The sequence below is a fragment of the Chelonia mydas genome, chromosome 2 (genome assembly GCF_015237465.2).
Source record: "Chelonia mydas isolate rCheMyd1 chromosome 2, rCheMyd1.pri.v2, whole genome shotgun sequence".
Classification (NCBI taxonomy): Eukaryota; Metazoa; Chordata; order Testudines; family Cheloniidae; genus Chelonia; species Chelonia mydas.
In genome coordinates this window covers 152545156-152560198 of record NC_057850.1, presented here as the reverse complement: position 1 = coordinate 152560198, position 15043 = coordinate 152545156, and the positions used below count along the sequence as shown (strand labels likewise).

General features: G+C 38.6%; 1 protein-coding gene across 6 annotated transcripts in view; it reads right to left on the bottom strand.

Moving 5' to 3' along the window:
* The window catches only part of PLEKHG4B (pleckstrin homology and RhoGEF domain containing G4B), a 196888-nt gene that overhangs the window by 54374 nt on the left and 127471 nt on the right, over positions 1 to 15043 (bottom strand). For all 6 annotated transcript variants that reach the window (XM_043540377.1, XM_043540381.1, XM_043540382.1 and 3 more), the window contains 4 exons: positions 7600 to 7693; positions 2994 to 3080; positions 1749 to 1865; positions 649 to 747 (listed from right to left, as the gene is read on the bottom strand). In XM_043540377.1, coding sequence (XP_043396312.1) covers positions 649 to 747; positions 1749 to 1865; positions 2994 to 3080; positions 7600 to 7693 — 397 coding nt within the window. The remainder of the gene's footprint in view (positions 1 to 648; positions 748 to 1748; positions 1866 to 2993; positions 3081 to 7599; positions 7694 to 15043) is intronic.

Here is a 15043-nt window from a genome sequence, read left to right as displayed (position 1 = left end):
ATAATTTTTGGCCAAAACATGATGGAAACTGAACTACTCTCTCATTCACTACACTTGGTCCCTCAGGTTGATTCAGGCACTGTGGCAAGGCAGTGTGGGGAAGCCTGTAGTATTACTGACTAAACTGTGCTTCTTTTGTAGACAGAGGAATTCAATTTCCAGGGCTAGTGAACTGGCACCTTTAACAGAAAATTATTAAAAAAACCATAATTAGAGATGGGCCAAAACTGAAACCTTGAATCCAAACTCCTTTAAAATTAAAGGGATGCAAATTTGAATGACTATACCTGAACCCATCCCTATAGTTTTGTGTTGCATTAAAAAAAACACAAAGGGTCTATTTTCTAGGGTTTGTTTTTCAGGTGTGGCACAAACCTTATGAGAAGGGCTCATCTTGCAAGATGTCTACAATCTTGGTTTCAAATTTTGTGAGAACAGCTCATGGGACATTGGTGCTTTCAGATCTAAACCTTGACACCCTATTCTGACCTCGTAACTGAATGCTAGTCTAAACCTGATGCAGACAGGATCCAAATATCTCCTCCTCAGCTTCTCTCTAATAACCACCATAATATATTACTGAGCTACCTCAGGCTTCCAGTTTTTTGAATTCAAGGCATAGCATTTGTGACATCAGCTAATACTTACCTGCACTGTACTTAGGGTTCTGTTGGAGTTCAGCGAACAGACTGAGTTCTGTAGAAAGACAATGGCCTCTTTGCAGTTTGTAATAAAGGGTTCCAGTTTCTGCAGCAATAAAACACGATGACAGGTAAAAACACTCAAAAAGACAGTCTCAGGAAATAGCTTTGGCTTCTTAAACTTGAAGTGTCCTAGATGGTCACAAAGAGTTATTTGTATGTTAATTACAATAAGGGCTTGTCTACACGTGGTTTTTGTACTGCTTTAACTATACCAGTTTGAAACCAGTATAGTTAAGTGGTACAATCCCCTTAGTGTGGGTGCAGTTATACCAGTATAACTATTCCTGAATGGGAAGTGGAATAAAGGGAATAAGCCAGACTAATAAGGGGAATAAGCTACAAAGATAAAAGGCACTTTTATACCAGAATAACTGCATTCACACTAAAGGTTGTATAGATCTATTTCAGTAAAAAAAAATTACTCCCTTAACTGAAATAGTTAAATGGGCATAAAAACTGCATTTAGACCTTAGACACAGATTTGTTTTCTTAACATCAAAATAGGCATAGCCTTAAATAAGGTCATTGCTTTCCAAGTCAGTATTTGGAATGTGTGGTTATATACAGTCTCTATAGATCCCAGATCTTCATCTGGCATAGCTCCATTGACTTCACTGCCAGAGGACAAAACACTGCACATGAAGAAAACTTCAGGGCCCGTTATTGACTTTAACAGAGCTAAGCTGATTGACACCAGTTGAGGATCTGGCCATAGTGATTCAGATACGTGTTAGAAAGTGAGTTTGGCAATTCTAACATAATCCAGAGTGGAAATCTGTCTGAATCCTGCAACCACGACATAGCTGAATAGAGGCCAAGGACTGAGCAAGGACTGACTTAGCCGGGGATTAACAGAATACAGCGGCAGAGCTGTGTGGGGAAGTTTCAACACCACCTACATGCAGCGTACAAGACTCTAGCTAGCACTATTTGTTTCTTATTTTTATGAGGAATAAAAGTTACTAAATTACATCATGAACATTCTAAAAGGGAAAATAAAATCAGAGGCGAACAAGTAATGGGAGCTGCAAGCACTATTCTTACCTTTCGGAAACGTATCCAGTCATGGTGGTTATACAGAAAGGCTCCATCAAATTCTGCTGTCAACTGGGTACAGTCAATGTGCTTTTGCAGAGCCTTCAGTGATGTGAGGACTTCATACTGTTAAAGAAAAATTGTGAATGGAGCTGTATTAATGCCATAAATCAAACCACTGGGAAAAACGTACATAGTGCCAGTTGTCAAAATCTTTTACAGAATCTCTTGAGACAGAGGACCAGATCCTCAAGCGGGTATAAATGAGTGCAGATCTAGTGAAGTCAAGAACTGGGCCTCAGATTTTCTTCATGTGTAATACTCTGTCTTCTGGAATGGAAGTCAATGGAGCTATGCAAATTTGCACTAGCTGAGGATCTTGCCCAAAGTAGTACATCTTATTTGTAGAAAATATTTTCTGTTACTATTATATATTTGTTAAAATATATATAAGATTGAAGGGAAAAAAATCTCAAGTGACTTCTGTCTCTAACAACCATCTATGCCAACAGAATATTACATATAAAGAAAAAAAGAGACATTGTTAAAAATTCTTTGGGTATCAAGTTTTATTGGGAGAAAATAGTATATTTTAACTGTACATGCAAAGTTCAGGAGAACAAGCTTCTGTTCTGATTGATTTGATTTAAATAATAAATTCATTTCTGGTCTTTAACTTCAGCTCCCTTTATATTCATTTCAAACATCCATCAATTTTGTATTTTTAAAAATATTTTATTTATAAAATTCCTGCATAGGAAACAACAGCAGTAAGTCATTATGTTATTGCAAAGAACACAATCCACACAAACATACTTCTGACTACCCACTTACACAATTCAGCAAACCGGTTTATGCAGTAAGTCTAGCCATAAAAGGGCAAATTCTGCCACCCCTGCATTCCTTACAAGACAGGGCTGTTGTGAGGATAAATACATTAATAACTGTGATGTGCTCAGATATCATGGTAATGGCGGCCACATAAGTACCGAAAATAAGATTTGCATTGAGAAGCACGTTATAGATAGATATAGATTTCAGTGGCACTACTCACACAGTAAGGTGCTACTGAATTGGAGCTACTCAAAGTATAAGGTATTATTCAGTGAGTAATAGGAGAATTTGCCCCTTAAAAACAACAAAATCAATTTCTTCTAAACAAAATAAAATGTCATAAAGTTACATTTTGCAAAGTAACTTTTCATAACAAATTTTAACTTTACAAAATATCATGCACATTCTTCTTAATGTTACCTGAATTGCAGTATCTTTGTCAGGTCTAAATGCAGATTCCTTCTCAGTCAATATCAGGACACTATGAATGGAGTGAGGAACTGCACTCTGGAAAGCAAAGCAAAATGAATTTAGAGAAATGCTTTATTATGAACCTCCCAATCTTTTTTCCTTTTTGCCGTTCTTTTAAAATTCAGCTTGATTGGTTAAAATGAGCATCATAAGACAAGAAATACCTTTAAATCGTTACTTTTAAATAATGTATTTTTCCTATAATAAATGTAGTTATGGGGTCAAATTCGGTTCTTTTTGTTGCAGGAGCACATTGTTTTATTCTTCAATAAAATTAACTTGGATTACTCTACAACTGCAATTATGTTTTCTTAGTGACTAATCTATGCTGTATGTGTCCTTGCTTTACACTACGTTATTCCCATAAGGCACTAAAAAGCCTTAGGTGAAAAATGCGAACAGCACAAAACAAGGACACAATAGCCTGCAATGATCATGGTCAATCTTGTCTATCGCACATATAACTGTATTTGTGGTTCTCGCATTAGTGTGACCTCACATATGTGTGTTCACCTGTAGTGTTTGCTGAATCCTCATAGGTTGACATCAACATGAGACTCCATCATCATATTGTAAACTATACACATTCAAACAGTAACTGAAGTTTAAATACTTTAACTAATAAAGGATGACATTCATATTTCTTGCTTCATGCAGTATTGCTTTGATGGTGTTTTCTCTCTTATAAAAGTGGCTGTTGGAGAGGGTATTAGGTCTCAAAAGACATTGCATGGGTATTTTTTTTTTAATCCATCAGTTAGGCATTTAGGGATTTATCCAACGCCTACTGAAGTCAATCAGTGTTTCCTCTGCTTTCAGTGGGTGCAGGATCAGGGCCTTATTCATCCCAGTGCTGGAGATAAATTTGATGTAGGGCTTTAAGTAGGTATTAGATCACTATTACACCTTCCTTATTCTGCAGCTCTTATTCAAACAGAGGTTTCAGGAGGCAGAGCACATGAGTTCGCTGCCTGCCTACCATCCATCATTCTTGCCAGTGAATTTTAGGCCATTTGGTGCTTCACATAGAAGCACAAAGCAACTCTTCATATTTTAGCCCTAAATCTTGATTGGAGTGCTTCTGTGTCATCATATCCATTGTGACTCCACAGCTTGCGAAAAAGACTTATTATTTCTGTTACTATGACACAATGTACTATTGGTGTTACTGGCTTTTTTCATTATTAGTATTCTGTGTTCTAATTTTCTGTTATCTTTATCTAATATTCCTTCTCGTTTTCCATCTCTGTGTTTAAAGGATACTTCAGAAAACACTGCTTAGCCATACACATCAGATGTGCTCTAATGCAAAGACTGAACATTGGGACGATACAGGCTGAGTGGCAGAGTTAACTCTGATTTCACCTGGGGCTTGATTATAATTTTACAGTCTGCCCAGAATCAGAGGCCTGCCCTGAGACAGAGAACAAACACTGAGAACAATTCCTCCTCCATTCCCCCTTTGCTCTGGGGGAAAAGTAAATTACTTGTCCGGTTTTCCTGGAGCAGCTTACACCTCCCTGTGCTTGGTGCCAGGTCGCTCCACTTACCGGTTACCCCTGTGAGTGCAGGGTTGGGCCCTGCAGCAGTCCTCAGGGGAGTGGGGGCGGGGCTGGGGCAGAGCAGGGGCGGGGGCCATGGGGAAGCAGCAGAGCAGGGGTTGGAGCAACACGCAGCTGTGCAGCGCATCAGGAAATTTGGTGCGGTGTCCTACACAGCTGCATACTTTGCATATGGGTAGGGACGGCCCTGGTGCCAAGGCTTCTTCCCACTTCCCACCCCCTCTAAAGGCTCTTCATGAGGGTTCCTAGGCAAGTAGTCCCCGTCCTGCCTGCATGACCACAGTCACAACCAGTGCTGGGCTGAGGAGGAAATAAGAGTGAACTGAAGGCTAAGACAGTATAGCCTTTGATTCTGCAAGTTAAAAAGAGGGAACTTATGTTATAAATAGAATGACAAGAATGATAACAAATCCATCAGTCCTCCCTCTGAGCCCTTTCTACGGATGATGTATTAAGTCTTTAATCACAACAGCTGCAAAGCTCGCTGTAATGCAGGAGTCCAATGTACGTTTATGGCACATGCTCAAGTGGCCACATTTATATCTGAAGCACATCGGTCACCTTTCCAGATTGGCAAAATTAGTATTTCATCTTTGTTGTTTTTCAAAAGTTCAACAGTGTTTGCTCCTGGCCTGTGGGAAGAGTGTATCTGGAAGCCCACATTTTAGTTAGGTCTCCTGCATGTGCACTTCAAAATGAAAAAAGCCAAACTAATTGATTTTTTTTTTTTTTTTGGTGTTAATGGCAACCCATTCTCCGCCCATGCACACAGACCAAGTTTCAGCCCACTCTAAATTGAAATGGCTAGTCTAAAAACTTAAAATATCTAAACTCTAAAAATGGAGCTGACAAAGGAAAAATTGTCAAACTGTTACATTTAATTTCATTATAATAAAACTATATCTACCTAATTCCACATTTTCATTGCTTTCATTTGAGACAAATACCTTGTTAAACACTGTGCCAAAAACAAACTCATTTGGTTCCAGGATTCAATTCATCATCTTGTGATGACATGTTTTTCCTCAGCGCATATCTGCCACATCTCAAATGTGTAATATACTTAAGAAAACACTAAAGCCATCTTAATAAAATAATTACATCAATATGAATTCAGTAGATTTCCTTTTTTTCAATTTGGTTGCAAAGCCATTTAGAAGATTCAGTTACAATGAGAACTTGAGTATTTGATGGAAATTTTTCCAGTGCATATTTCTTTTTTCTCTAAACTGTTTGCTTCGGTGCACCAGCTGTGTGTAGGAAGGGCAACTATCTAGATCTAAGTGATACATATGGTTAGTGTCTGTCTGCAGCTGTGGGAAAATGGCTGTGTAAAACTCACAGGGTGATGTTAAGTAAATGCAGTAGCTGGAGGTACTTGCACCTCAAGTCTGAAAATGTTTGATCTATTGTTACAATACTCAAGTTCTGACTAGAACCATAAACGATTAAAGATCAAAAACCATTTTGCTCTAGTCTTCTACTTTGTTTGCTTTGGGCACCTGACAGCACTTTGGAAACAGTTAGTTCCACTGTTTCCCTTTTTTTAGGCAGTTAGGCCTCATGCAGGTACTATGTGGAGATGATTTTAGGACTGCAGCTTCAGGCAATCAGTTTCCTCTCATGTTTGTGTGGATCTTCATCCAGTAAATGGACTGGGGAAAACATTTTAGGAAGGATGGTCAGGAGAATAAGAAGGTTTAATATCTGAAACTACTTTTAACTTTAATTTTTTAAATTGATCAGATGGACAACATAGCGTCTTTCAGATGGACACCTTAGTGTCTTTTTAATCAGAGTGCAGTTATAATATAGGGCTTGTGAGGGTAGATGGGAAAGAGTGAGAAGCTGGGAGGAATCATAAAAAAGTCATCATCTACAACAACTTGTTCTTGTTTTGTTATTTTTCTCCTTGAATAACAAGATTACCATATCTACATCCTGCGCTGTATAACCTTAAATGTCAACTATGGCGCAAAGCAGACGCTCCATGGGAAAATTTCGCTCCTCTCTCCGTGAGTTTTCAATGTTTTAATTTTGCTGTTGTCATGATTCAGAAAGAAGGCTGGGGTGTACGAACTTTGGAAGAATGTCCATTTTCTGATTGTGATTAATTCTGAACTGAACAAAAAACACTTCACCCTTGTCAAAGGAATCCTGATGGAAGCCAAGCACATTGAAAGGCTGTTGTGATGATGACGTGCTAGAGTCACTGTAATGTCAAAATACATTGTAACAGAAAATCAGACTAGAAGATACTGAGATCTTTGTGCTAGTGTCTTTTCCTTTTTGAACTGTTCAGTGAACCAGCACTAACAGATCTTTAGTTTCACTGTGCAAACAAAAACAATTCACTCCATTAAAGACAGGAGAAAAGTTGGCCTCAGTTGTCAAGACATTCTGTGTAACTTTTATTTTGCTATTTGTTTCCCTCAATGCACCAAACTACAGGTTAACAAAACGATTGTTGGATAATATCAAATGCAAATGAATCTCCATAACAACTTCCCAATAAGCTGCTCTAGTCCTACTCACTGTTTGAGAAAACCGGACTTAATGTCAACAGACAGACAGTGCTTTTTTTTGTAGAACTAGCACTAAACTCCTCTCAAGAATATACCATACTTGTAATTTTGTATTTTAAATCTATTCCTTCTAGATTTATATATTTATATCTAATCTGCTTTAACTTTTTCAACTGATCCTTTGATGATCCTATTGTGTATCACAAATTAATTTTTTCATGTGCTGAATGGAGAAATTAACTCGGAAAGGAAAGAACTACAACTGGCATTAAGTTTAACACTGTAAGCTCTTTGGGACAGGAGGCATCTTTTGATTGTCTGTGTGCACAGCACCCAGAAAAACAACACCCCAGTAGCTGATTAGGGGCCTCTAGGTGCTACCACAACACAAACAAACAAACAATTTTTAAAAATACTAAGATTTTATTTTGTGCTCTTAAACAATGCACCATAAGCACTACCACTTACCTGTAACGCTGTGAAAGCTTTGAAAAGACCAGGACTAGGCTGGCACTTACGAGCATCCACTAAAATAACGAGCCCCAGATCACGTACTTCCTTCCTAGAAACAGAAAGGCAGATATTTCCTAAGCTGCGTTTCCTCTTGATAAAAGTATTTGCTAAATATTTATAAAATTGTATCCAAACAAACAGGTTGATGATTGGGCCATCTAGAACAAATATATTTTATTTCCAGTCACAAATAAAGCAGCAGACAATATATTATGCAGAAAATTATTATGGGCAGGTCAGCCCCTCCTATTAAAAAATCTGTTGTAGGAGCTCAGGGGTGGGAAAAGTTGTGATTCCCTCTCAGAGTTTTCTCCAGATCATACCGTCAGGGATGAACAATTTGCTGTTGTGTTGTCTCTAGATTCCTTGTGGCCCTTCCCATTCTCCTGCCAGCATAGCTCCCTCTCCCGTTGTCCACTGTATTTAGAACTCTCCCCCCCCCCCCCATGCCTTAAAAGCGGAGTTTCCCCTGTATGGAATGGCTGTTTGGTTAAGATAATACAGCCACAGTAGATATCCTCCAGGTTTATGCGGGGGCGGGGGCAGGGGGGAGTAACAATGTACCTAGACAATGGTCCCCCATCCATGTCCAGATCTCCATCCCTGGAGAAGGCTCTCTGTGAGTCTGGAGATAGGGCTGGTGGAGTCAGCCAAGTAGTTGGGGTCACTTTTCTCATGAAAATGTGTAGATTTCTGTGGGGAGGGCTCTCTCTGTATAAGGTCTGAGGGTGGGGAAAATGATCTGTAACTGTAATGCTAAGTTGAAATGAGTTCACGCTCATGAAGAACTAATTGCATGGCAGACTGATGCCTTGTGCTGGAGTGTCAAATGGTAATATCCCTATTTTTCAGATAGACTGGTGTAACTGAAATGCTTTCCCTAATATGGGGGTTTTATCATCTAGATGTAAACATTTATTCGAGTTAAACGTTGTAGGAGTTGCGTGGCTTTGGGGAAAATTATTAGATCCGTAAAAAGTTTTAGCATTAAATGAGAAGGCAAAAAGGAGGTATGATTCCCAATATATTTGTGCTCTTACAATCCAACTTTTCAGTTAGTCAAGATTATAGACTCTATGACTCGGATTTTAAAACACACTTTCAACAAATTTGGGTGCCTGATTCCCTCTATGCTACTTTGAAAATCCCAGCCCGTAACACTAGCGAATGACACTGCTATTTTCAGGGGAAACTACAGTATTGGGGACTATTCTAAGGCCTAACTGCACTCGCTTTAAGGGTGAAATTCACCCCTCTGCTGAGACAAACTGCACAGGATTTGGCCTCTCAGATGTTACACACGTGAAATATGTTGTTTCAAATTTTGTTTAAAAGCTGTTTTATCATCCTACAGGCTCATCTTTACATGCTGTAATTATATAATCTAAATATGAGGTTACATATATTTACACAAAGTATAAACAGCAATTACCTTTAAAGGCATTAATGACATATATACACAATGAACAACTAAACATTACTTTAAAAAGCCAGGGCCATTCCAAGGCAAACATTACATTCAAAGGTTTCAGAGTAACAGCCGTGTTAGTCTGTATTCGTAAAAAGAAAAGGAGTACTTGTGGCACCTTAGAGACTAACCAGTTTATTTGAGCATGAGCTTTCGTGAGCTACAGCTATGCATCCGATGAAGTGAGCTGCAGCTCACGAAAGCTCATGCTCAAATAAACTGGTTAGTCTCTAAGGTGCCACAAGTACTCCTTTTCTTATTACATTCAAAGAATGTCAGGGTTGTGAAGCAAGTTCAGAAGAAAAAAAAAAAAAAAAAGAATTACACTATTAAACATTAAGGCACCTTCACTGCAATGTGAGTGGGTACAACCATCAGACATTAATTTATTATGCCCTGTAGTGGGGAAGTACAGATTTTGGGCTCAATCTAGCTTCCATTTAAGCCAATAGCAAACTTCCCATTCAGTTTAATAGGAGTCCTAATTTCCCCCCATGCAAAAACATCTTATAGATGTGAATAGAAAATTATATCCGTTCTGCAGTTCCCTTCTTCCACCATCCTGAGAGAAAGAACAGCATTCTCTATTACATTCTACAGGTTTTACAATTAGTTCTGTAGAACCTTACAGGTTTTGTCCCTATGAAGTTCTATACGACTTTTCTGTAAGAGGTAAGAGCTAGATTGCCAAATTAGGCACCGTGACGTTATCTGATTAAAATATGACCATGTAGATCATTGTTGCTACCACTGTTACATAATTGCAACAAATCTTTTTCAAAGTACGTTAAGAAAGGTGTCTATGGAAAGGGTATGATCTGCTGAATATGACTATGCTATTTTTATGCATGAATCATTTTTGTATTTGAAGTTATGAGTATTGGCTCTATATCTGGATTTCAAATGTTTGCTCTTGGGGTAATGCCCACAAGGTATTTAGTCTTAACTCACAATGGACCAAGGGAGACGCCTATCTATACTTAATGGACTTTCCTGCTATGACTAAGCGAAAGCATGCATGGACATGTGACTTGCCTATGTGACCCCAAACACCATCTTTTACCTGTAATTTTCCACTGTGAGAACATTGGGAATCCCTTCAATTAGCATACGCTATAAAAGGCCCTGGAAACATCTCCATTTTGCCTCTTTCTTACTCAAGCCTCTTTCCTGCTCATACCTCTGGACTATGGACTTATTTATACTAATGGGAGCATTCTAACTAAGGGACTGAGGACCTTCCAATGATTTGCAAGCAACCAGAGACTTGCCTTAAGCCAGCAGTTTATGCCATCACTGCTTCAAGCCTGAACCAAGAACTTTGCAATTGTTGTATGTATTTGATTCCTTTACCCAATTTTAACTCTCACCTTTCTTTCTTTTTATAACTAAACCTTTAGATATTAGATTCTAAAAGATTGGCAACAGTGTGATTATTGGGTAAAATCTGAGTTATATATTGACCTGGGTGTGTGGCTGGTCCTTTGGGATCAGAAGAACCTTTGATTTGATTAAATTGGTTTTTAAAGAACCATTCATCTTTAAGTCTAGTGTTTTTGGTGGCAATACAAGGACTGGAATGCCTAAGGAAACTACTTTTCTGACTTCTTGTTAGCCAGTGTCGTGAAAGAGAAGTTTACTTTTGTTGCTGCTTTGGTATAGTTTATGGGCAAATAACCACCAGTTTTGGGGTGTGTCTGCCCTATTTCTCAGCAGTTTGTCCTGAATTTCTATTCTCAGTTGTGACCCACAAAGGCATGGTTACAGGCACCACCCAAACAGAGGGTGATGCAGAGCCACACAGCTAGAAGAAGTGGTGGGGAAAGGACTGTGACTCAAGGCCTGATCCAAAGCCCACTGAATCAACAAAAAGACTTCCAATGACTTCACTGGGCTTTTGGCTCAGAGCCAAAAAATGGTACAACCCCCACCCCTAAGCTCCCTGGCATACAGGGGAATGCACTGCAATGCATCTGGCACCGTGTGGGGTCAAAGTTGAGCGGGATCATGGTCCTCTAGGGGGTAATGTATGGCCCTGGGAGCAAAAAGAGGCAGCAATCTCTTGGCTTCCGTGAGCACCGCAACTGCATCTATCCCTGGTCTTTGTCCCCTTCACATACAAACCTGGAACAGTATGGCCCTAACTGTACTTTTCTTTGGTTTTTGAGTCTGTAGAGTTTGATACAAAATTTGTGAATTAGAAACAAAAGGGTTTGTTACACAGAAAAATTAATTTCTCTGGAGTTATGTGCCAAAGTAGACTTTCTTGAAAGTGGAGAGACATTTTTCTGCAGTAGTAGATAAACATAGGCCAAGACTATAACATGGTTCAAAAAAGAACTAGATAAATTCATGGAGGATAGGTCCAGCAATGGCCAGGGATGGTGTCCCTAACCTCTGTTTGCCAGAAGCTGTGAATGGGTTACAAGGGATGGATCACTTGACGATTACCTGTTTTGTTCATTCCCTCTGGAGCACCTGGCATTGGCTACTGCTGGAAGACAGAATACTGGGCTAGATGGACCTTTGGTCTGACCCAGTATGGCCATTCTTATACTAGACTAAATTCTCATCTGCACCCAAACAAAGAAAATGATTCTGGGTCGCGGATCCTGGGATTTATTCTGTAGTGGCCTGGTTCCCTCAGGGCTGCTCTAAACTAGACCAACTGGTGAGAGCTCCAGGGGACTTCTTAGCCAACTGAGCACTCCTTTAAACCAGGAAATTTCAGCTGGACATGTCAGTCAGCTATCCAGCCTCTTTGGTACAGCAATATATGGCTTATTTCTGGCCCGCTGCATTTGCCAAATATGCCACTGCTTTGATTTAGGGTATGACAGGCCCTTGATACACTTGTGGAAGTTGTGTGAAGACCACTGATCAGTAGTACTGTATTTTTAAAACTATACAAAAAAATATCAACATCCTCCAATACCTGAGTTATGACACTCATGTATCTACTAATTCATGGGGAATTCTTTTAAAAGTATTTTGAGCAGAACTATTTGTCCAACATTGGGCAGAAAGACAATTATATCACAGGATTATATTTTATATTTGGAATGCTTTGATGTTTAATTCAAGCCACGTAGGTTTTTTTTATTTTATATTAACTTTTGGAAACTTCTCAAAATTCTCTCTATTTAAATAGTACTTTTAAAAGTACCTTTACTATGTTTATTAGAATGTATAAAGGCACAGAACAAGACCTACAAGATAGGAAAATTGGCAACATTTTATATATCCAGCCAATTTTCAATCATCCTCAGTTTTTGTTGTGCAAATAAAACTGTACACAAAGTTCTCCATAAGTTACAGTACTGTTTGAATTTGCACCCTCTATTCTACACCTATGTGCATGCGCAGAGGAAGCAGACTTTAAATTTGGTCCATTACTTATAAACTTAGATATAATTTCATCTGTTTCCCCATATTAAAAAATGGTGTCACAATTATAAGAGCTCTCTGAAATTATTTTAATATTTTTTTTCATTGAAAAATGGTCTTTTTTCAAATATAAAAGATTTACTGAAAAACTTGATTTCTTCATTTTCATTTTTCACAATATTTTTCATTCCTTTTTGGTCAATTTTTTAAAAACAAAGCCATCACATTTTTTATTCACTGAAAACCAGGTTTGTGACACAAACATTTTTATTACATTTTCACTGAAAATTTAATTAAACAATTTTAGAAAACAAATTGAAAAAATAATGAAAAAATGGATCCATTTGAACCTGTAAAACAAAAAAAACTCTTCAAAATGTTGAATTTTTAAGTGATTTTTTAAAACCAGTTACACTGACTATGATAGAATTAAGGCTCCAATCCTGCGAATGCTTACACATGAGTAACTTCACACCTTTGAGTAGTCCCACTTGTGGTGTTAGTGAGTTCAGCTGGCATCTCCTGGGATCTGCCAGGCTTGGGAACCCCCCCAAGCAATCCATCTTTTTATGGGTTTTTCCATGGGAGCAAACGATTTGAGCCAACATGATTTCTCAGTTGATACAAATTTGAGGAAATACTGCAAATGTGTTCCTCATGCGCTGTACTGCGTGAATGTAATGAAAAATACATCTTATGTTTTGCAATTCTGCACAGAGTAAAGTGAAAGAGACAATTCAGTAAGTTCTGCTTGTCCATTCCAGAGGTTATTCCCCATTATGGAAAGCAGGAGCCTTATTTATTTAAGTTCCTTTTGTAAAATCTCCAAATGTCATGACAGTAATTTGTACCTAACAGCACCACATTTCCTACCCAATTTAAACTTTTATTCACTTGGATTCTACAGCTGCTATTGACTAAAATATGCTTTTTGATGAAAATGGAATAGAAAAAAAATCCCTACTTTATGAGATTTTCATATACGAAACTCACTATCTGTAGTGTACAGGAATTGGCTCGCATCCCTTTAAATAATATGTGAACCCTCTCGGGTATGTCTACACTACATCTGGGACTGAGCCTCCCAGCCTGAGTAACAAACTTATGCTAGTGCTCTGAAAATAGCTGTGTAGATGGGGCTTTGACACTGGGGCTTGGGCTCTCAAGGCCCCACCTCCTGGCCCCCAGGCTTGAGGGCCCAAGCTCCAGCCCTAATTGCAGTATCAAAGCTCTGTCTACACAGCTATTTTTAGCACACTAGCATGAGCGCCACCACCGCAAATCTATGGCTTAGGCTGGGAAGCTCGCTTCCAGGTGCAGTGTAGACATACCCCTAAGGACCCTCATGGTCTTATTTTTTTCCTAAGGATAATGAAGTCTGTGCAGTTTTCCTCATGTTTTGATATCCCATGTTTCCCCATACTTTGTGAACGCATTCAAATTCAGAGATATAAAGATGACTGAATTTACATGAAAACTCTGGCTTCACAGTACTAGGAACAGCATTCATATTTTACAATATATAACAGGACAGAGTCTGAGAGCACCGTGCAAAGAACTTAATTCTCATATTTATGATGAAAGTAGGTAATATAATGAAGAATGCCAAGTACCTCATTTTCTCCTTTTGCTTTGGAACACTGCTGAAATCAGTGCACATCCTTTCCTTGGGACTTTTGGGTGATTTCCAATATTTTACAGTTTGGACATATCTGAGTTTAGAGGTGACAGATGAACTCCTGATCCGTGTCCATTTAGACCACTGCTCTAGGGGACAGTCTTCAAAAGGAGTCTGTTGCATCACTGAACATCCCTGTTACCTGACCATTGCGGTGGGACTGACCCTAGCCTCACAGGAGACCTGCCTGGTTCCCACTAGCAGAGGAGAGCAAGAAATTAAAAAGGGGGAAATATGTAGCCTGAGAGGCAAGAATAGGCTAATGGGCTATTATCCACACTAAAGTATACATTCTATACACTGAGTAGACCACAATACCCGAAGATACCAAACAAAGACTAAAGAAAAGCAGAAAAAAAACCTCTATAACTATTCTTATTAAAACCAACGAAAATATCCATAGGTCAAACTGTAGATCTGTGATATCAAAGATTAAAGTAGTCAAATTATAGAAACACTGAAAGCAGCTGCAGGAAACACACTCCACAAATAACTTCAGAAGTCATTGAAATGTTTCCTGGTACAGGATTGCACCCTGCATTCTTTTCACAAAATAAATGTAATCAGTGTTACACATGAAGAGTCAAATTTGCAAAGCAGTCTCACCCTGATCTCTGTAAATTGTATGCACAGTTTCATAAACACATAGCAAATCACTTTTTATCTAAATGATTTGTGCATACAAAATTGAGGACAGAAATTTAGAGACCTTTTCCTATTTATAGAAAACAACAGGGAACACCAAAAGGAAACTGAATGAGTAATAAACAAAGGTAAATGCAAAGAATAAGTCCAACAGGGTTCCCAAATTGTAACTCCTCATTTCCATGAATGGGGATATTATCCTATACATTTATTCCAGGCAG